A 24,143-nucleotide genomic window follows, 5' to 3' on the forward strand; every position below is an offset into this window, starting at 1 on the left:
GAAACAACACTTGGATTTAGTGCAGTTTAAAGCGACCTTTCTTGGAACGCATCTCGCGGTATATAGACGTTCTAGTGTAAGATAAGAAAAACAAAATGTGAGTTGTCAGGTTTATAGTGAACCTAATAACACACACATGACAGAGAGAGAACAAGAGGAATGTTCCTGGGTTATATTTCACTGTACAGTACCTTGTGATCTTTGTCTTTCTTGTCGTCCGTGTCTTTTCTATCGCGTTTCTTGGCATCGACGCCGTCCTCAGATTTTGTGAGGTGCGGCAACAGTTTGGTATGATGTAGGTCGATGCGTCTCTCGTGCCCATGCTGCTGTTTGTTTTGGGCTGCTTGTACCAGCTGAAGTTCATCCTAGATGCCCAATGAAAACAATAATCATAATGAGCTTTACCCTTCTTCTTCTTCTACAGTACTTACATATATCTGAGGTCTTGTACAGTGAGGTAATTAATGCAGAACCTACTGAATCTACTGAATTTACTGAGTAACTAAATGAAAGTTTTTATTCATTACATTAAATAAATAAAATACAAAACACTGAAGATTTAAAGTACAGTATTCACTAATAACTGATTAAATGAAGGCCACATTGATTATTTTGTTTGTAAATATAATACCAGAGTTGTCACCTTGGAGAGTGTGATGGCAGACTTTGGTTTGTGAGACTCAAGAACATCTTCATCTGGTTCTTCATCCAAGCCACTAATTTGTTTCATCTCCTCTTCTAAATTACTTGTGTCCATCAAGTTTCTACCAAAGAATGCTTCCTGCAATGGAAATATTAACAGAGACATGAGAAACATTACATTATATTTTTGCACACTGACAAAGCCTTTCCCCACTTTAATGCTGGGCTGCTCACATTAAACACACATTCAGTCTTACTACTGTGATAGATGTGCACTCCTCTTCCACAACAAGGCCCCATGTATCTCCGGACACAACCTACCCTAACCCACATCCCTCAGTGCCATACTCTATACTTTGGTCATGCACATCACTGCTTTATGGATGATCATCTCTCTCACTACTAGTGTTTCCCTCACCCTATCCTTCCATCATATCTCGAACCAATCTTTCACTGCCCATTCTCTCTGTATATATTCACAGCATAAGAGTCTCAGAGCAGGTTGGAGATTAGAGGTGCAGTTTCCAAGACCCAGCAGATTGTACAGCCAAGAATGTTCCCAGGTATGAGGAGTTCAAGAATCTTGGTTTGCAATTCACCAAAGGAGGAGTGGATGTGGGAAGATATTCTTCATCCCTTCCGAGGCTGTCTGCAATACTCATTCAGTCAAGTCCCTTCTGGTGGGTTATTCACAGTATTATCCCAAGAGTTTACCCTTTCTCTCCATTTCATTGCCTTTCACTCTTTCCCCAATATCTTATTTTCCTTTATTTTCACACTTTTCTTGTATGTGCTCGGGCTTCATGACCGACGTACACCATTACAGGAAGTTATCTTTTTGTGCATCCAGGCATTTACACAAAACATGTTCTTCCTTTCCTGCAACCTTCCTATTGGTAACTTAAAAACACTTCTGTAAACTTAATTAAACAACCAATCAACATCCTGCACTTATCGTATTCAAATAATTACATCCCCCCCCCCCCTATAATATCTCACCCACTCATAACTTACTATACAAGGTCACCCCAACAGCCGTCCTCCAAGCAGCTGTGAACATTCTCCCCAAAAGTTACACAACAGTTGTATTGGAATCATTATCTTATTACTATTGTTCATTAATTCCTCATGTACAGTACAATACTTGTACTTCCCAAGGAGGAAAGTACTGAACATGATAATTTACATTTAGTAATCATTTAAATTTGATATATCCAAATTTGCTTTAATGGTTTAGGTAAATATGTAGCAGTAATGTATATCAGGTAAATGATTCTTATAAAGGCAAAGACTCTTAGATACAGTACAAGAAGGAAGGAACAAATAACAGACATAATATAATAAGAGGAGAGTGGAGAAAAATGGAGAAAGGAGATATGGATGAGAACAACTGTGAGCAGGTCATATACTGAGTGGTGATAGGAAGGAGGACGAGGAGAAGGGGGGTGTGGGTGTGTGTGTGTCTGTGTGTGTGTGTGTGTGTGTGTGTGTGTCTCTGTGTGTGTGTGTGTGCACATGTGTGTGTCTCTGTGTGTGTCTGTGTGTGTCTTCATACCTGTATATAAGAAGGAAACTTCTCCAGTAGTTTAATCTTCTTCTTGGTCCGCCAGTTACTTCTCTTTCGCCGGAGCTCCAGCACCTGGGGGTCTAGCGTGGCTTCTTCTCTGGCCTTCTCCTCTTCCTTCTTGCCCCGGGCACGAACTTGGAAACCTCCAATACCTTGTTCACGTGATGCAAGTTATAGTCAGACATATAAATGGAGTTTAAAAATAATAACTGTAAGATGTTTAGGTCAGGTGACGTTTACTGACAGATGAATTACAACATTACAATTTTGCTCACACCAACAATAACCACATATGATAGTTGTTGACACACAGTACAGTGGAGTCTTGACAATACACAAAATATAAATTCACATTCTTCAATTCACAGGCACCTCTACTACTGTCTTTTATAACCTGATGGTAAAACACTCATAACTTGTGACTGTTTACATAAAAAAATGTACAAGTTGAGGAAATATCATTTCATTGCTTTAATTTGCCTTGGAGATACTTTAAGTCCTCAATATAAGCAAACTCGCTCATTTGCGAAGACTCTATTCCCACCAGGAATTCAATTATTGCGAGCAAAATTGAGCCTTATGCAAGATGTCACTCTCCCTGATATGGATTCAACCCTGATGACTGCAGATGTCACTCCAACACTATGTACAATAGGGGGCAGGGAAAAAACACTTTTATTTGAGTTGCAGGCTGCACTTTTCAAGCATCGTTTGTATGGCTGTAACAAACACCTGTGCAAAATTTCATGCCATTTCAAGCATACTTACCCTGCCGCATCGCGAACGACTTTTTGTCAACTTTTAGTGTATACCAAAAATTAGGTGTCATTTAATGTTTTCCAGGATAATGATAAATTTTACATGGGTGACATCGATTTAATTCACATGTTATTTTACAGGTACACCGTATAGAAAATCATTACAAGTTCATATTGAAATTCTTTTTTGTGCGGAACCTTGGCATCATTTTCCTAGACAATAATCTTTGCCTAATATATCCATCTCTCGATTCGTATCCCGTCACTTCAGTGCAAGCTTCAGTCATCACTTTTATGCCTCTCTCGACCGCCTGAGTGCTGTTTGGCCACTTGGGCACCACTAATGGTGTCTCAAGAATGTCATTAACCTGTAGATTTGACAGAGAAGCAATGTAAGGAGGCTCAGTCTTGAGTTCATTCCTCCAGTTAATCATGGAATGATAGTTTTTTGCTTGCCACTTTAGTTTCGGAGTCACCACCTTTCTCATGTTGACTACAGGAGGCACATCCTCATTCCCATCTCCATCTTTACCCTCCTCATCAGTATAGTTTAACAAATTCTCGTCAACAGCAGCATCAGAATCTTCCTCCTCCTCTTCAGATCTGCCAGTGCATTCTTCCTTTTGCTGATTCTCCTCTCTAATTTTTCTTATCATTGAGACAGCTTTTTCTCTAACAGTCATGTCCTCATCTGCACACATACCAAGAAGAAGTTGATCTGTGTGGGCGAAGTATGCATTTCTCTGGACAGCCTTCTTCACTATCGTCTCCTCCTCACTATTCAGGTGTTTCATATATAGCAGGGACTGGAATACGTTCCTTGAGCCGTGTGTTACGTAAGGGTGTATCTTGATGTAAAACCACATTGGAGCACTGAACTTTATTATTGTAATGACAATTCTTTTCAACTCATGGCTGGGTCTTGATGTTGCTACATACAGCCTGAGGATTCTACTCCATAAGGTGTTCCACCTTGACACACAGGGAGGACCTGGCTCAATAGCAGCCAAGTCATCTTCAACAACACCTGTGATAACTCCTTTACAAATCCTATACAGGTATTTCTGATCCCAGGACAGATCTTTCTCCACTTCATCATTAAACACAGGGAAATCAGGGAAACTGACTGGCTGGAAGGCGACAACTGGAAGCTCAGACAAAGACTCCTTGATCTGCTTTCCAATGGGACCACGCCAATGCTCAGGACCACTTGGTTTACCATCATAGTGATAAAAAACTGCGCGGAAAGGCAGCTCATTTCCGTGAAGCTGACATATGAAATAATGGAGCGGGTGACCAAGTAACATTTCAAGATGATGAATGACTCCATTTTCTGATCCTACATTTACATTGGTTCCATCACAACCAACACACACAATGGGCTGCTGGGTTAGATTTTTCTCCACCAGAAACTCGTGAATAGTTTTGGCAATCTGCTTTCCGTGTCCAGTCTTGGGAGTCACATGTGTGAGATATTCATTGCCAGGCTCAACCATGATGACATAATGATCTTTCACCATCATCCTCGAACTCCATTTCTCGGTCTTCTCATTCTTTATCATCACACGAGTGGCGGTCTTCTTACCATCAAAATAGAGTGACGTCAAATTATCTAAACTAGCCATCTCAATTTCTTGCCTCTTAAATCGGTATTTTTGTCTCGCATCCCGCAGCTTATGTGGTCCAATAACCTGACTCTTGTCATCCTTTGTGATAATGCCATAGTCAGTTAAGGTGGCAGTAGCAATGGCAGCTCCAGCATAATCACTAATCAAGTATCGGTCACAAGCGGCAGCCAGTGTAGGGAGTCTTGTCCGGTTCTGTGAACTGGTGTCTGTCAGTGCCCTTGGATCAGGGACAAAATCAGCATCAGTATTGATGAGAGGAATATCTCTTGAATCATCTGAATTATCCTCAACATAAGGAATATCTCCAGCGATGAAAAAAAAGTTGATAAACACTGAACAGAACATTGCACCGCCACAGCGGCTGTTTGGCTAGTACTGTAGGTAAATTTAAAAATTTCAGTAGAAAATGCGGCAGACTAAACCTCGACATATCAGCTTCAAATTTGGCATGGAGTCTTAGATATGTATAAGGAACAATGCCTGAGGAGTGCAGCTTTGAGCAAATTTCACTGCCCCCTAATGTACAACCTCTACCGTCTTGTCTACCCAAGTTGATGTATCTGTTAAGTACACTGTTCTGTACACTTGCTTTATCTATTATTTTTCTATTGATTTGTTTTATGGTTTATTTGCCTTTAAAACGGGTCTGGAACATTTTCAGTTTGGGTTATGAAACACATCCTATTTTTTCCCATTTAACTAAGTCCAGTAGACCCTTGCCATTCACGGGTTTGCGATTTCGATGATTCGCGGTAAGCAGATGGTGGCTATGGTGGCAAGCCTGGGAGCCTTTTCCTGCAGCACAACGAGTCACCCACGCAGCATCTCGTGTTGTACTCTCCAAACTTTAGTGTTTCTGTGTGAAATGGCCCCTAAAAGGCTGCCTTGTGTCAGTGCTAGTGATGCTAGTGGAATGAAATGTAAAAGACAGAAGTCAGTGATGACCCTGACAAAGAAAGCTGTATTATTAGATAGGTTAAAAGAGAGGATGGGTGCTGCCATGGCTGGTCTGTTGTTTGGTACAGTAGTGCACTAAGGTAGTAAAAGGTAGCAAATTCGCGGTTTTGCCTATTAGTGCCATTCCTTGGAACCTGACCCCCACGAATAACAAGGGTTTTCTGTATTTGATATACTGTATGCGATTTCAATTTATGCAAAGGTTTCAGGACTGCATCCCTCACATATATCGAGGACTTACTATAAAGAAAATATAATATACAACTATAAAGTAAAAAAATTAATAGAAGGAAGTGGAAGGCAGGGCGGTTGGATAGTAGACTGAGTATCCCCACCTCCCCGTTCCCGAGCTGAACGTGCCCCCATCCTCATTTATATAACATAATAATAATAATAATAATAATAATAATAATAATAATAATAATAATAATAATAATAATAAAAGTATTTATATATTAAATTATCATACGTACAGGTTTACAATTGAATAAACATGTTTATAAACTACAGTGGGGTATGCTATAACGAACGGATCCTACTACGAATATTCCTATAACGAACGGTTTTACCTATAAAATTGAGAATGCTATAACGAACGAAACTCCTACAACGAACATTATTTTAAAAAAAACTTTTTTTTTTTACTAATTTATTGTTTTTTTATTACAAGTATTAATGATATTCTTTATTTCAGGGGTTTAGATGCATATTCATGCACTTTTTTTTACAATTTCTACAATTTTATATTATATTTTTCAGTGTTAAGTGGTTGTATTTGGGGGCCTGGAACGGATTAATCCTATAACGAACGAATGCTATAACGAACAAGGTTCTAGAACCAATTAGATTCGTTATAGCATACCCCACTGTATGCAGTTACACAGTGCAGGAGGGAGTATACTGTGTACTGAGACAGTGCAGGAGGGAGTATACTGTGTACCGAGACAGTGTAGGAGGGAGTATACTGTGTACCGAGACAGTGTAGGAGGGAGTATACTGTGTACCGAGACAGTGTGGGAGGGAGTACAGTGTGTGTAGGACAGTGCAGGAGGGTATACTGTGCGAGACAGTGTGGAGGGTATACTGTGTGAGACAGTGCAGGAGGGAGTATGCTGTGTGCCGAGACAGTGCAGGAGGGTATACTGTGTGCGAGACAGTGTAGGGGTATACTGTGTGCGAGACAGTGCAGGAGAGGGGGCATGTGGTGCGAGACCTGTGTGCGAGACAGTGTGGGAGGGTATACTGTGTGCGAGACAGTGTGGAGGGGTATACTGTGTGCAGAGACGGACAGTGTGTGCAGAGACAGCAGGAGGGGTATGCTGTGCCGAGACAGTGTGGGAGGGTATACTGTGTGCAGAGACAGTGCAGGGAGGGAGTATATGTACAGTGTGTATGTGAGACAAGTGTGCAGGAGGGAGTATACTGTGTACCGAGACAGTGTAGGAGGTGAGTACTGTGTACCGAGACAGTGTAGGAGGAGTATACTGTGTGCGGACAGTAGGAATCGGTGCGAGACAGTGTAGGGGGGTATACTGTGTAACAGACACTGTGTGCAGGGACAGTGTAGGGAGGGATCACTGTGTAGAGACAGTGTAGGAGGGTACTGTGTGCGAGACAGTGTAGGAGCGAGACAGTGCAGGAGAAATACTGTGTGCAGAGACAGTGTAGGAGGGAGTATACTGTGTACCGAGACAGTGTAGGGGGGAGTAGACTGTGTACCGAGACAGTGTAGTACATGTGTACCGAGACAGTGTGGGAGGGAGTATACTGTGTACAGTGCGAGACAGTGTACGGGAGGGAGTATACTGTGTGTGCAGACAGTGTAGGAGGGAGTATACTGTGTACCGAGACAGTGTAGGAGGGGGTATAGGAGTACTGCAGTGTGTGCAGACAGTGGAGGAGTATACTGTGTGCCGAGACAGTGTAGGAGGGGCTACTGTGCCGAGACAGTGGAGGGAGTATACTGTGTGCGAGACAGTGTAGGAGGAGTATACTGCCGAGACATGTGCAGGAGGGTAGGGTATACTGTGCATGGGAGGACTACTGTGTGCAGGACAGTGTAGGAGGGGTATACTGTGCGAGACACTGTGTATACCGAGACAGTGCAGGAGGAGTATACTGTGTACCGAGACAGTGCAGGAGACAGTGCAGGGAGGGATGACAGGACTGTGCTGTAGACACTGTGTGGGAGGGTAGAGGACTGTGTGCACTGTGTGAGACAGTGTAGGGGGAGTATATGACAGTGTGTATACTGTGAGACAGTGTAGAGAGGGAGTATACTAATTATACTGTGCCGAGACAGTGTAGAGGGGTATACGGAAGTAGTGTCGGAGACATGTGTAGTGATGGGAGTATACTGTGTACATGTGCAGACAGTGTAGAGGGGAGTATACTGTGTACCGAGACAGTGTGGGAGGGGTATATACTGTGTGTGAGACAGTGTGGAGGGAGTATACTGTGTGTGAGGGACAGTGCAGGAGGGAGTATACTGTGTGCGAGACAGTGTGGGAGGGAGTATACTGTGTACGAGACAGTGTAGGAGGGGCTGTGTAGGGGGGAGTATACAGTGTGTGGAGACAGTGCAGGAGGTATACTGTGTGTGTGCGAGACAGTGAGGGTGCATGTGCCGAGACAGTGTAGGAGTGTGTATACTGTGTGCGAGACAGTGTAGGGAGGGAGTATAGTATGCTGACAGTACTGGTATGCTGTGTGCCCAGTGTGTGGTATACTGTGTATACTGTGTGTGCAGTATAGGAGGGGTGCGAGATTGGTGTGCGGGAGTATACTGTATACTGTGTGCCGAGACAGTGTGTATGGTGTGTACTGTGTAGGACGAGAGTGTGGGAGGGGTACGGAGTGACTGTGTACAGGACAGTGTAGAGCTACCACTGTGTGCAGTGTGGAGGGAGTATACTGTGTACCGAGACAGTGTAGGAGGGAGTATACTGTGTACCGAGACAGTGCAGGAGGGAGTATACTGTGTACCGAGACAGTGTAGGAGGGAGTATACTGTGTACCGAGACAGTGTAGGAGGGAGTATACTGTGTACCGAGACAGTGTAGGTAAACAACAATGGTAACTTGACCAAGGGTAACCAACAAAGCTGTCAGCTGCTTATATCCAGGAGGTCCTTTGTTTAGGCTTACTCTTGGTCTCTAATCAGTAATAGTATGTCTACAGAAGTGCTCTATTGTGAAAACATATTTGATGCAATTCAACAAGTACTGCATTGTTCTTGGACTATCCGAGGCTGGTGGATCACTACCACAGTTCTACATTAACAAGTTCCACCATAATTCTCATATTATTTAGGTTTATTTAGTACCTGGTTGATAAAACATTATTATAAAATAATCAATTTTCACACAAAAAATAAAATAAATCCCAAATTAACCCCAGATGAGTTACTGTGTGATATACAATTCCTGGTTCTTTGTGGTCGCACTTACCCCAGCCCGGCATATGGCAGTCTCCACGTTGGTGTAACCCACACAAAATTATAAGCAGAAATGGAGTTGTTTATGTAATGTAGAACTACTTTTTGTATAATATCTATGTGTTACTGTATTTTCTGATGTATTATATATGATGTTTAGTGATTATTAAGCATCTTTGGAAAAGTTTATGACTATTTCTTGGCTTCTGGAACCAAACTAATAATTTCCATTTCAATCAATTAAAACTATAGTCCACGATATGATAATTAATGACGTCTTCTGGCACCTAAACCGAGAATTATCAAAACTCTACCGCATCAACTATATACGGTATCCTGATAATCCAAACCAACCTAAAGTTTTGATGTTGCGGTATCTGCGCTTTCTTAATGTGAACGTTCCAGGCTCGGGACCAGGCAACGTGTAGAACCCTTCTGGCAGGTCTGGTGGTGTTCCGTCCTCCTGTAGAGAGTAAATACCACAAGGGTTGTACAGTACAGTATATGCATTTAGTATGTACATCAAAAAGTACTCAGTCTTGAATAACATTTGGATGATGCAATGTTTAATATGAGTCTTAATTAAAAAAAAACTTCCCCATCAATCAACAAGTACATTAATATTTACAACATTATAGTTTATAAATGTCACATAAGTCTTCTTTACACTTGGTTGTCATTGAAATGAAATGGCTGGTAAGGTCCCAAGTGTAACAGAAATTAGTTGTGTGGTTCGCAGACCAATGAAAGCTCACAGGTTAAAGGAGAGTGGATGTAGGAGTGCTGGGATATTCCTAACTGTTTACAAAATACAGGCAATTTAATGGAAAAGTCTTATATGTAGAATCAAAGATCATAAATCACACCCATCACCCTGGGGCCCTGCATGATTAAAACAAAACATTAAGAATATTGTGAGAGGACAGGACCTGTTTTTAAGTACAAGTCAATAGGCTAAAAGAAAAATTTCCTTAATCAAATGTGAAGAATAAACATGTAAGATAACCATTTTAAATATGCAACAGTAATTGAGGCATTGTTGATATTTTGTCTAAAAACAGAAACACTTTAGAAATGTAAAAAGTTAATTCCAAACATGATTAAAATTGAAAATATAATCCCCAAAACTGTCCTGCACAGCGATGGGCTTTTTCAGTTCACAGTATATTAACATGAAGTTTACAGGAAAGTGATGTGCAAGGTATGGAATCAATGTGTAATTTTGTAATGCCATGTAAAGATTTTATATGGATAGTAAAGCAAGTATCAAACTAGATTGTTAAGAGAATAACTGGTTAGAAGGTGTGCGTCAAGGACGTCACCCTGGTTGGTCAATATCCTTCAAGGATGGAGCAGTAACAGAAGTACTGGATCAAGAGGCAAGTTTGGCAGCTTAATAAGAATACAGGTTACAAATGGGAGATGAATCACCTTCTGGTTGTATATGATACTGCCCCGTTGGGTGACGCCAAAGAAAATTCAACCAAGTTTGTGGATGACTTAACAAGATAGACAAATAATGTAAATATAGAAGGAAGAGAAAGAGAGAGAACTAATGGTATGTTTGAATGGAAAAAGTTAACTAATTCAGACATCTTGGAAAGGATGTATTGACTCATGGACCAAAATGGTTAACGAATAAATTGACAGCAGAGGGCAAGAAAGTAACAGATAAATTATAACATATATGGAGAGAGTAATACTAATATACTCTACTTGAGAGAACTGTGTAAGGCACTCAAAAGAACTGTGTAAGGCACTCGAGAGAACTGTGTAAGGCACTCGAGAGAACTGTGTAAGGCACTCGAGAGAACTGTGTAAGGCACTTGAGAGAACTGTGTAAGGCACTTGAGAGAACTGTGTAAGGCACTCGAAAGAACTGTGTAAGGCACTTGAGAGAACTGTGTAAGGCACTTGAGAGAACTGTGTAAGGCACTCGAAAGAACTGTGTAAGGCACTTGAGAGAACTGTGTAAGGCACTTGAGAGAACTGTGTAAGGCACTTGAGAGAACTGTTTAAGGGTGAACACTGAACAGGATGGTAAGAATAGAGAAAGCACATGGGGAGACAGTATATATATGTATGACAGGAGAGATACAGAGTTGACCACAGATTGCTGATGTGATATGGATAAGAGAGAGATAATGGGATGCAAGAGACTGGCAACAGGAGGGAGGAAGACCAAAATGGAGACGGACAATTGAGGTGAAAAAGAATTCGGCAGGGATGGGAGGGAGTGTGAGATGCACTTGCCTCATAATTAATTTTAAAAAAAATCATTTTGTGGTATGGAATAAAAATCTCAGATCTTTACTCGCTACCTGTGTGTGATGTTGTTACCCTTACCCTCCCATACACCACCTCTCTCCCTGCCTGCTGAATTCTTCTTGTTCACAACTGTATAGTGTAGTAGTAGTAGAGTCTGTGATAGGTAGAACAGCCAGCATAACATAAGTGGATCATAGGATGTGACACCCGGCACACTGAATAAATGAAGAGGAGTTAACGAGGAATCTGTTTTCACTCTTGATTCCGGCCATCCTGGGAAATGGCTCCCAAGAAAAGTGCCACAGAGGAAACAATATTACAGAAACAAACAGTTTTTAATTAAACAAAAGATTCAGCAATATCATCCAATGACAATTTGTCAAACTGCATGATCAAAATGTTTGTGTGTTTCAAATATAATATAAACTGGCTGAGGCGCTGAGTTTATAACCAGAATAGTTTGTTTACCAAGGATCACCATCACCTACAAACAAAACAATTGCCTGTATGGTCGACTAACTAACCTACTTCAACTAGAATTTGTTTTCTTTAACTTGCTTCACATAAAATAACAGTTACATCTGTAATTTATTCATTTATCACTGTTAATCATAAAAGAAGTTAGCCAAAGTTCCTACCTTTGCTTGTAAAATTGTTCCTTCCTTCATGCCATACACCCAGTGTTTTGGTTCTTCATTATCTAGTTTATTATCTTCATCGTCGTCATCGTCGTCATCAACGTCCCGACTCCCACTACTGTCTATCGACGGTCCACGACTGGTACGGACTGTTTTGGGGTTCCTGTTGTGTGTGATGATGCTAATTTGAGAATTAGTTACAAAATGAGTGACTCCTGTTCCTGGATGGCAAATGTTACAGCAAGGGAACAACAACTAAACTACTGCACAAATCTATGACCATTCAGTGACAAGCATTACGCAACAAGTCCCCTCTCACTGACCATCTCAGGCCTGTGTCCACAACGATTTACTTCATCACTCTTGGCAATCGCTAGAGATATGAGCTTTGACGGAGTCTTACGCAATTAACAAAAATGACCGGACAAATAAAAAAAATCAATAAATGTCTATCTGAATGACGCTGACTTATTTGAGCCACGAAGAATCTTAACACAGTATGTTACAAGAGCAGTGCAGGAAACATTTGAGGAAGGAACTGACAGGCCTCTCACACCAACAATAATTCCTTCATCCACTATTTTCATCTGGTCATAATGCGGTGGACCAATGCGCTATCATCAATCTCCATATACAGTACAAGTTGCTATTTGTACAAATTTCCCTCATTTATTCCTTTTAGTTTTACTTTTGTATAAGTTTTTGTTTAGACTTTTATTAACTTGCTAATGTGCAGCTTTTGATTACTTGAAACATTTCCCCTAGTTTAAGCAAGAGACAGCCACTTTAATGCTGTACTGTACATCCAGAGTTCATTACTGTGAGTCTCACTTGAATGGGTTATATAGAACGTCTCTAGACCATCCTCAACACAGTACAGTAATTACCATTATTTATTCTCGCCCACCGGGGATTCCCACTTGGCCTGCACTGCCTCTCTACCAAGGCTAAAACTGTCTTCAAATTATTCTTCATCACCATTTAAAGTTGTGCAAATTTCACAAATCAAAATGTATGGTCAATCTTTTGCCACCTGTGACTGCTGGCTCTACTGCTGCCCTACATGGTGGAGATGGTCTGTATTGTCTTCTTGAAGGTAAAGGCAAGTGTGCATGTTCTTGGTCTTTTCCCTGCACATAAAGCCTCTCCTTATACCATCATGCTGCCGTATAAAGCCCCAACCAGCTGTCTATCTCCCTGAAGCAGCTGGAGTCAATGACTTATAAAAACCTACTAAAGTCTTTCCTGTTTTTGAAAGCATAAGATCATGATAGTTTTCTAATAGATCAAGATTACTGTGTGTTTTTTTAACTAACTAACTGTTGCTGCTAGAGGTATAAAGCTGAGCAAGTCTGTTGTCTTGTTGAATGTTACTGAATTATTTTACCCTGAAGACAACTGGTAGTTCCAAGATATTATAAACAAACTTTCAGTATTATCATAGATACATTCTTCTGCCCCTAGTAGCTACTGCACTCATTCAAGTCACTTTCCACTGTGTAGCAACAGGGTGGTGCCTTGAGTCACATGTAAACGTACTCTCTCTTAATTCACTCAACCTTATGATATCGTAGTTCTCACTTTTCACTTAGTTCCTTAATAATCCAGGAACTACTGTACTTTGAATAAATCTTATTTCAAGATATTGTTTCCATACTAACTGCAGATGCCGCACCAACGCTCACTGTTGTGATCTTTCAATGTCTTCAGCACCAGAAGGTCAAATTCTAGTTTCCAGTTGGCATGATTTATTTTTTCCACTGTTAAATTATTTCAAAAATTTATTGCATATGGAATAAATTAAACCAAGAAAATTTGGCTCTCGTGGTGTCGTTAATATTGGTGTTAATTTATTTTCATTCGTTGATAATGAAATATTGGAATGGTGCAGGGTGGCTGGCCACGACCTGCTCTGATCTTTAACATTCAGCAGCTAGTGGACTGATACTCCCCCTTACTAGGATGGTAGTCCACTGAAGGCTTGTTCCACCATCAGCAGGCCAACCAGGTAATGTATTCACTGACTGATGACCACCAAAGGGCTGCTGCACTAGGAGGGAACCCAGTTCTCCAGTCAGGAACCAAACACACGACCATGCTCAGTTCCTTTATTTTCTGTAAGCTTTATAATGTTTCTAGCTTGACCAATACTTTTGACCATTTACCAGAGGCACCAAGCCAGCTGAAAATTAAATCTCAGCCATCTGTGGCCACCTTGAAATGTAGTTAGTTTCAACTCCCAAATCATACCAAGCAAGAACTGTCTACAAATGTAAAAAAGCATCAACATTTATCAACAGTAAAGTGGGGGACTTGTTGAGTACATCACAGGTATACTAAATCTACGAGTTCATTAACAAGCAACAGACAACATATTGACATCTGCTTCAGTTAATAAATTTTAAATTTCAGTTTTAAGCTCAGAAGCAAAAAAATTATATTTTAAATTCTTAAACTTTTGTATTTAAAAAAGAAAACAAGTTGTTGGGTTTAAACAATTGCATCTACATTCTACAGTAAGACTTATCACTACTTTTAAGAATTAAAAAATCTATTTCCATATTGCAGAACAAGTGGGAGAACACTGTACATCACAGTCATACCTGGGCTTCTTCTGTGGCTCTAGGGTCATAGTCTTGATCTGGAACATTCCACATTCAGAGAGGCAAATACCGTCCACCCAGAACTGAGCCTTGGAGGTAACCTGTCACATTAATTAATCATAAATTTATCTCTTTCTTTAACTGCCTATTTACACAATGTATCCCTGTGTACAGTATAGAGACCACCATTCTGAATAAGCCTCAACCTTTGAGCCAAAAACCCTAAATAAGCAAAGAATTTCCTCCACCTAAGGCCACATTGTGGTCCAAATATGTCTAACAAATAACAATGATGTGACGTAATAACAAAACAACTCCAGCTAAAACTTATCAAGGAATATAAATGTTTCAATAAATAATGTTTACAAAAGACATCACTACTGTATAAGTACTGCAACACTGTGATGACAGCACATTACCTTGGTCATCATGTCTATGGGACTCTGAGCACGCACTGGACTTGCTGTAGTTGTGGTCGTGACAGTTGGCGTGTGCATAATTCTGGCGGAACGTACCGGTGGAGTGTGAGGCAGTAGATGGGCCGGCAGTGCCTCATGAGGCCGGCACATTAGACACAGGTAACCTTTTTCTGCACATCTGCACAAGTAAATCATTCCCACTATTAAAGTTTATTCCCAAAACAATAAATATGTATCATGATTTGGCTCAATGAGTCACACTTATAGAAGCACAGGTAAGGGAGGCAAGTTTTAACTGACCACCATTAACATTGAAGACACTTAGTGGCGTGACACTCGTCCTCAAAGACAACACTTTATAACACGTCAAACAACACTTAGTGGCGTGACACTCGTCCTCAAAGACAACACTTTATAACACGTCAAACAACACTTAGTGGCGTGACACTCGTCCTCAAAGACAACACTTTATAACACGTCAAACAACACTTAGTGGCGTGACACTCGTCCTCAAAGACAACACTTTATAACACGTCAAACAACACTTAGTGGCGTGACACTCGTCCTCAAAGACAACACTTTATAACACGTCAAACAACACTTAGTGGCGTGACACTCGTCCTCAAAGACAACACTTTATAACACGTCAAACAACACTTAGTGGCGTGACACTCGTCCTCAAAGACAACACTTTATAACACGTCAAACAACACTTAGTGGTGTGACACTTGTCCTCAAAGGCAACACTTTATAACACGTCAAACAATAATGGTTTTCTTTTTCCATCTCCTGCTCTAAACAATTCATCTTTTATCATCTTTCCCCATTTGTCTACCAGCAAACTTTGTTTCTTTTCACACATTGTTATTTGAGATAAAGCAGCACCTCACATGACTAAAACATTTAAGGGAACATTCTAACAATATCCCATAGGTCTTTAATAGTGAAAGTGTTTGTAAAATCTATAACAAGAATATATGAAGTATGTTATGCATGACCCATTCTGCTGTAAGAGCAAGAAAATATTCTATGATATCTAGAATATTTTTAGCCTGAATAAGTATTAAGAGGAAAGACTTAATTAGAAAGATTTATGCCGTACCTTTCAGCATCCTCCTCGGTGAGGATCATGTCATCAGAGGCGTGCAGCCAGCGCTCACAGTTAGAGCACTGGATGATCAGTTCACCATCAGCATATGGTTCATTACACACCTGACACTGTGTCATGGACATACAAGGACCACACATACTGTAGTTCTGCTGCCAGGTAGCATTAGGACCAGGATCAGTCGCCCCACAGTGAAGACACATGGCACACCTGTGTAAGTTGTACTTCATTATAGCCTAACTGACAAGGATAAACAAGTAAAGACTCAAATATCACCATCAGTGTTTGAATACTGTACTACAGTACTGTACTAGTAAAGTCGAAATGTGGGATAGTTCAGTAAGGCCAGAGCCCCATATGTGCCGAGTTACTAAGGTTTTACTTATATCTATGGAAGATAATGGAACTAAAATCTAATTAGTTTTTATATATTCACACACACACACACAATGCAGGGAACACTAATGACAACTGTAGAGAGAAGCGTACCAACATGAGGTACTTTCATAATGACTTATTTACTTTACAGTACAGTCTGCTGAATAAATACTTCTTAATGTATTAAATCTGAGTGAAAACTAAAAGAATGACAACTCAAGTAAGCTTATCTCTTAACTTTCTATACACCTGACAGTCTTATGTTGTTAATGAAAGTAGAAAGACTAATAACTTAAATACCCTTACAACCTACCATTTACATCTCCATACACCAGATGGCACATGGTCCAGAGGAGGCTTCATGCAGTATATGTGATAGGAGATGTCACAGTCTTCACACAGAACGAGCCGAGCTTCATCGTTGCGTTCACCACAGCCCTCACACACAGTGCAGTCCAAACACCGCCATCCCTTCTGTAGTACTACCTTCGTCACCTTGGAGTCAAACAGAAAATTAACAATGGCACAGTTATTATCATGTACTGTAGTTCATACATCAACACCGACTCATGCGGTGAGACCATTAGCTGTGTGTGTGATAGGTCATGTAATCACTACAAGACCATCTCGTACCTCCCTGTTATCCCTTCTGTGTTTTTATCTGAGTCTCACAATACTGTGCTGTATAGATATGCTGTACATTGTCAAGGTGTAAGCATCATGTCATGAGGTAAGAGTGACATGCATCATTTTGGACAGCAAAACTTTATGACACGATTTTAATTAAGGAAGACAATACAGTGTCACTATACAGTAGTTTTATTGTAACTTTAAGCATTTAAGCATAACTCTTTGAAAGACAAGCTTAAAGAATAAGCAGTATGTTCACACTAATTGTGTTAAATCCTCGCCACTACCGAGTTAAGTTTCCACAAGAATACAGTATTTGATTTCTATTCACACACGGATAAAACTCACATAACTGATTCTTCCTTGAAAATTAAGCAAAACAAGTTAGAGATGGAACCTTGGGTATGATATCATCAGAGTAAAATTCCAAATATATCAGCAATACCTAATTTATAAGCACACACTGTTCCAGACTGTAAAGCTTTATCAAATACAGAGCTGAAATTCCTTACCTTAACATTAGCACAGAATGGATGATAACACTGCCCACACTGAGCACATGCAATGAGGCGACCTTCTTGATCTTGTCCAAAGGCCCCACACATAGCACACACATCTTGTTGAAGACAGAACTCATCACCAGTAGACACAAGGATAAGTTTGTTTTCTTCTCCCTCCTCCTTTCCAGAACTATGGTTGGACTCCATCACCTAAGCAACAAACAAAACAATGAATTATGATAATGTTACATAATTTTTACGAATAACAGCAAAAAATATTTCTGTAAAAGTTTATCAGAATGGAAACACCTGAATATGTCTATTTCTCATTTAAACACAATTTATGCAAATTCTTTTTATATTTGCAATTTTAGTTGAACAAGATTTAATGAAATGACATATTCCAAAGAGTTACAGGTTGACCATCAAAAATCCGGCAATCGATAAACCGGAACCTTCAGTTTTCCGGCATGGATTCCGGAGTGCATTTTCAAATATTTCTTTGTTTATTTAATGAAGATAAATGTTTTAGCTCATAAAATCCATACAAATTACCTGGCCAGAATATAATTTACATTGCTGGAATTCTTACAATTTGATGATCATTTTGAATATAAACATCATAGATTTTGCATTAGACATACAAATTTTAGATATAATGTTTACTCTGAGTAAATATGTTATCTTTTGTGCAAAATATATGACAGTCATATTCAAAATATTCCTGGTCTTACAAGGAATCCAGCAATGTCAATTATATTATCCAAACTTAAGTGTTTAATTTTCTTTGTTTAAAGGACTGTACAGGTAGTCATTTTCTGTTAAACTTATACAGCAAATATAACCATCAGTTTTCCGGCATTTTCGAAAATCCGGCACTCCTCAGGTCCCGAGGTTGCCGGATTCTTGATAGTCAACCTGTACCAGAAACAAAAAAATGGAGCAATTGACTATTTTCTGTTTATTTTGGATATGTAAAACAAGCACCACCCATATTATCTTGTGCCAGCACATAATTGGCTACTGTAAGTATGACCACAACGTAGCCAATTTTTGGCCAATTTACAGTAATGCACCTTATCACAATAACTGCACCACATCAGGACATGTGCCTAGCTCAAGAAGCTAAAAATTTTTGCCTCTATTTGCTTCAAAGTGTCAGTCAATGATTCCCGAGTACTTTATTGCATGAATCTCCAATTTTGAGAACACACATGATCCTCAAATTATTCTGTAAGTCCTGAAACACAATTTAAAATAAACAGCTTCAGTTTAAACATGTATATATAATGGTGAGGGGCAGGCAACAGTCCCTCCCTTCATTAGCTGTCATTCTTACTATTGTAAAAGTTGTGTTGTACCACCTTGTTCCCCTTATGTAAAATGTCCCAAGGTTTCCATTTAAAAATCTGCATTACTACACAACGTTATGACCCAGAGGTGAAGGAAAATGGTTTTAAAGATCAGCAGAGGACAGACCCACACCATAAGGTTATCTCAAAACTTACCTGAAGGGAGATGTTCTGATAGTTGAAGTAACCTCTGTATCCTCGTCCATTGCCTCGACCCCTACGGATTGGCATCGTCTGACCTCGTTTTTTGGAGCCGGACACGGCTTTCTTCCCGACCCCACATTTTTCTCCGGCACCTCCCCGTAATCTTGGAAGAAATCCTCCTCCCCTCTTAGCCAAGCTGAGAGGTTTTCCACGTGAAAAGAAACTACTCTGAGGTTTTGGAACAGAGGAGGTGTCTTCAGATTTACCCTCTGATGTTAAGTCTGTGTCGTTGGAATCTTCTGAGTGAGCCGACGAGTCTGGAGGCCCATCACAACTGTCATCTTGGGCTGTAAGACAAAACACACATGTAAAATTAGCCAAACATAACACTGAGAGAGAAAGAGTAGATACATCAAACTGAATAACAGACTTTTGGTACACAGTGTGGCAGTATAGTCAACACATCAACAACAGGTCACACTTTAGGGGGAACAAGCAACCCTTAAGAGGATGCCAGCGCTATCCATTCTGCCAGCACACCTCAGACATTAATGTTTGGTTTACAAAATACGGGCCTGCGGTATATTTTGTACGCACACACACATAGCCAACTTACTGATCCGTGGTGACTGGCTTGGTGACGGAGCTACTCTGTTACAGCTGGTGCAGATATATTCAAAGTTGTGATCTGCATTCCACTTGGTCTGGATTGCACTGAGGTCTGCGTCAATATCACACGAGCTATGGACATGCCTGAGAGGAGACAAAACATATCAATATTCAGAAAATTAAGTAAAAAGACAAAATTTTAATATTTATCCCACTAACTGATGTAAAAGTTGAATATAATGACAGTGAATAAAGGTAATATGATTCTTCAATGTCCACACCACCTCCCAAGAACACCCCTCATCTCATCCTTCTACCCCCTTCAGGGTTTTCCCCCTCCTTCCCCTCTCTGTCTTGTATTGAATACTTTCTTTCACACACTTCACTCCTCACATCACACACTTCATTCCTCACATCACTCCCTCAACATAACTCCTACCAGTGGTGTGTGGATGTGACCACCAGCTGTCACCATATCGTGCGTGAGGTGTACGGTATCACCTAACAATACATCAATGTTCCATCATTTCTTCACTCCACACACTACTTTCAAGCACATCATTCCCATCACCTCCAAATGGTTTCTTCTTGCTTCTTGGCTCCATGCTTTACCACTGTTTAATGTTGGCTCAACTGTTCCCCGATACATGCCCATCTTTGACATGTACAGTCCAGTACAGTATAGGGAGGCTGAGAATTACTGACACCTTCACAAGGCTGTAGCGACCCACCTGGTTCCCACCCACCCAGCATAACACAAACATCCCACTGTATATCTTGAGGTTCAGATCAAATTGAGGTCATTGATGAAGCTTGACTAACCTCCTATAGTACACCTGATAACTTGGTGGAGGTTTCAACCACTCACTAGTACAGCAGTTTCCCTCCCTGCACCCTTAACACAGGTCAAGTAACAAATAAGGCAAGGAGTTAGAAATAAATTCTGGTCAAAAATATGGTTCAAATCAATGTTTTGGGTTGGTTGAAATTATCAATGTAAGAATAGTGATTATCTGGGGGATAAGTGTGGTGTATACAATACTGTACTTCCAGCATTCTTTCCTAAGTTGAGATAATGTACTGTACCAGTTACCTCAGATACACACCTTTTACACTTTGTACACTGAGCCATGTTTTTCTGGGCTATTGCCCGATATGCTTTATGGCAAATTGGACAAGCAAGACCTTTATTGCGAAGCTGGTAACAAGAGTCACACACTGTAAAGTTGGAATGCCAACGTGACGATAATCCATTCCCCGGTGTTCGAGAACCACAGTCTCCACACACACGACAAGTCTGTTGATGAAGTAAATAAAACATGAGAAAATTAATACACTTTGGACATACACACACACACTGTACTGTATGTATACTATCTATCAGAATAAGGACGAACAATTCAGAATCCTCAAAGCTTTTTAGGATAAAAATAACTCATCATATATAATATATTATACAGTACATACTTCTATCAGAGATAAAAAACAAACACACACAAAATTATTAGTGACAAAAGGCTGGACACTTTGGAGTTGATAGTATGGTTCAGCTACAACATTATTAGTGACAAAAGGCTGGACACTTTGGAGTTGATAGTCTGGTTCAGCTACAACATTATTAGTGACAAAAGGCTGGATACTTTGGAGTTGATAGTATGGTTCAGCTACAACATTATTAGTGACAAAAGGCTGGACACTTTGGAGTTGATAGTCTGGTTCAGCTACAACATTATTAGTGACAAAAGGCTGGACACTTTGGAGTTGATAGTCTGGTTCAGCTACAACATTATTAGTGACAAAAGGCTGGACACTTTGGAGTTGATAGTCTGGTTCAGCTACAACATTATTAGTGACAAAGGCTGGATACTTTGGAGTTGATAGTCTGGTTCAGCTACAACATTATTAGTGACAAAAGGTGGACACTTTGGAGTTGATAGTCTGGTTCAGCTACAACATTATTAGTGACAAAAGGCTGGATGCTTTGGAGTTGATAGTATGGTTCAGCTACAACATTATTAGTGACAAAAGGCTGGACACTTTGGAGTTGATAGTCTGGTTCAGCTACAACATTATTAGTGACAAAAGGCTGGACACTTTGGAGTTGATAGTCTGGTTCAGCTACAACATTATTAGTGACAAAAGGCTGGATACTTTGGAGTTGATAGTATGGTTCAGCTACAACATTATTAGTGACAAAAGGCTGGACACTTTGGAGTTGATAGTATGGTTCAGCTACAACATTATTAGTGACAAAAGGCTGGACACTTTGGAGTTGATAGTATGGTTCAGCTACAACATTATTAGTGACAAAAGGCTGGACACTTTGGAGTTGATAGTCTGGTTCAGCTACAACATTATTAGTGACAAAAGGCTGGATACTTTGGAGTTGATAGTCTGGTTCAGCTACAACATTATTAGTGACAAAAGGCTGGATACTTTGGAGTTGATAGTATGGTTCAGCTACAACATTATTAGTGACAAAAGGCTGGACACTTTGGAGTTGATAGTCTGGTTCAGCTACAACATTATTAGTGACAAAAGGCTGGACACTTTGGAGTTGATAGTCTGGTTCAGCTACAACATTATTAGTGACAAAAGGCTGGATACTTTGGAGTTGATAGTCTGGTTCAGCTACAACATTATTAGTGACAAAAGGCTGGACACTTTGGAGTTGATAGTCTGGTTCAGCTACAACATTATTAGTGACAAAAGGCTGGACACTTTGGAGTTGATAGTCTGGTTCAGCTACAACATTATTAGTGACAAAAGGCTGGACACTTTGGAGTTGATAGTCTGGTTCAGCTACAACATTATTAGTGACAAAAGGCTGGACACTTTGGAGTTGATAGTCTGGTTCAGCTACAACATTATTAGTGACAAAAGGCTGGATACTTTGGAGTTGATAGTCTGGTTCAGCTACAACATTATTAGTGACAAAAGGCTGGACACTTTGGAGTTGATAGTCTGGTTCAGCTACAACATTATTAGTGACAAAAGGCTGGATACTTTGGAGTTGATAGTCTGGTTCAGCTACAACATTATTAGTGACAAAAGGCTGGATACTTTGGAGTTGATAGTCTGGTTCAGCTACAACATTATTAGTGACAAAAGGCTGGATACTTTGGAGTTGATAGTCTTCAGCTGTGACAAAAGGCTCTTTGGAGTTGATAGTCTGGTTCAGCTACAACATTATTAGTGACAAAAGGCTGGACACTTTGGAGTTGATAGTCTGGTTCAGCTACAACATTATTAGTGACAAAAGGCTGGATACTTTGGAGTTGATAGTCTGGTTCAGCTACAACATTATTAGTGACAAAAGGCTGGATACTTTGGAGTTGATAGTCTGGTTCAGCTACAAAATTATTAGTGACAAAAGGCTGGATACTTTGGAGTTGATAGTCTGGTTCAGCTACAACATTATTAGTGACAAAAGGCTGGACACTTTGGAGTTGATAGTCTGGTTCAGCTACAACATTATTAGTGACAAAAGGCTGGACACTTTGGAGTTGATAGTCTGGTTCAGCTACAAAATTATTAGTGACAAAAGGCTGGATACTTTGGAGTTGATAGTCTGGTTCAGCTACAACATTATTAGTGACAAAAGGCTGGACACTTTGGAGTTGATAGTCTGGTTCAGCTACAACATTATTAGTGACAAAAGGCTGGACACTTTGGAGTTGAAAGTCTGGTTCAGCTACAACATTATTAGTGACAAAAGGCTGGATACTTTTAATCTTTTAATCCACAAGAGTTAAAATGATGTTCAGGGAAAGTTGATATACTGTACGTGTTATTTTTTGTGCACTGGGGGAAGGGTGACGGTAAATCACTGCAGCTGTAAGTAAGAGACTGATACAGTATAATTATCATGCCTCATAAATTAATGTTGTTGTAGTAGTTAGCAAAGGTCCATGAGGTGAAACATGTACCTGTACTGGAAGGTTAGGTGTTGCCACTAAGCACAAAAGATCTACTATAGTACTGGGTGACTGAACACCACACCATGCACCTTTTCTGGTGACCAATGCTGTACTAGGGAGTCAGAAAACCTCCAAGCTCTCAAAATAAAATAACTCTTTCATCTCGCATACACCGCTGTAAAGAAAACGCGTCTGAAAATGAGTTTGTAATCGTATACAGTATTAGTAGTGAATGAGAAATAAGCTGGTACTGTATATGCTAATTATAACTGAAGCAACACACACAAACATGCAAAGGCCTTACTTCATAATTTGTTTAGTGAATCTGGTACAGTTACATCAACTCCAATTAAATGGTGAGACACAAAAAGCATTCTAAACAGATCTCCAAATACAACACAAGTACAGTAGTTATTAGGGAAATTCCTCAATATTTACATCTATTGGAAGAGAAACAGTTTTATTATATCAGAGAGCTTGTCTTCCTTTACTTCAGCACAGTAACTTATAAGTACTAACGTCCTATTAAACCTGACCTGACCTGACCTGACCACACAGAGAACTCACAGTAAGTCCGAGACACACT

At 40.1% G+C, this 24,143-nt stretch overlaps 1 protein-coding gene across 1 annotated transcript in view; it reads right to left on the reverse strand.

Annotated features, from left to right (window-relative positions):
* The window catches only part of LOC121875636 (histone-lysine N-methyltransferase 2C-like), a gene marked incomplete in the record, with an annotated part of 92,316 nt that overhangs the window by 31,592 nt on the left and 36,581 nt on the right, over positions 1-24,143 (reverse strand). Inside the window, 13 exon segments of the mRNA XM_042380247.1 lie at positions 192-365; positions 644-781; positions 2,198-2,361; positions 9,343-9,451; positions 11,895-12,075; positions 14,498-14,598; positions 14,917-15,094; positions 16,019-16,234; positions 16,716-16,897; positions 17,545-17,742; positions 19,041-19,375; positions 19,645-19,781; positions 20,744-20,934. Of these exon segments, the coding sequence (XP_042236181.1) occupies positions 192-365; positions 644-781; positions 2,198-2,361; positions 9,343-9,451; positions 11,895-12,075; positions 14,498-14,598; positions 14,917-15,094; positions 16,019-16,234; positions 16,716-16,897; positions 17,545-17,742; positions 19,041-19,375; positions 19,645-19,781; positions 20,744-20,934 (2,304 nt within the window).

Source organism: Homarus americanus, unplaced genomic scaffold (assembly GCF_018991925.1).
Source record: "Homarus americanus isolate GMGI-L3 unplaced genomic scaffold, GMGI_Hamer_2.0 scaffold22250, whole genome shotgun sequence".
Taxonomy (NCBI): Eukaryota; Metazoa; Arthropoda; class Malacostraca; order Decapoda; family Nephropidae; genus Homarus; species Homarus americanus.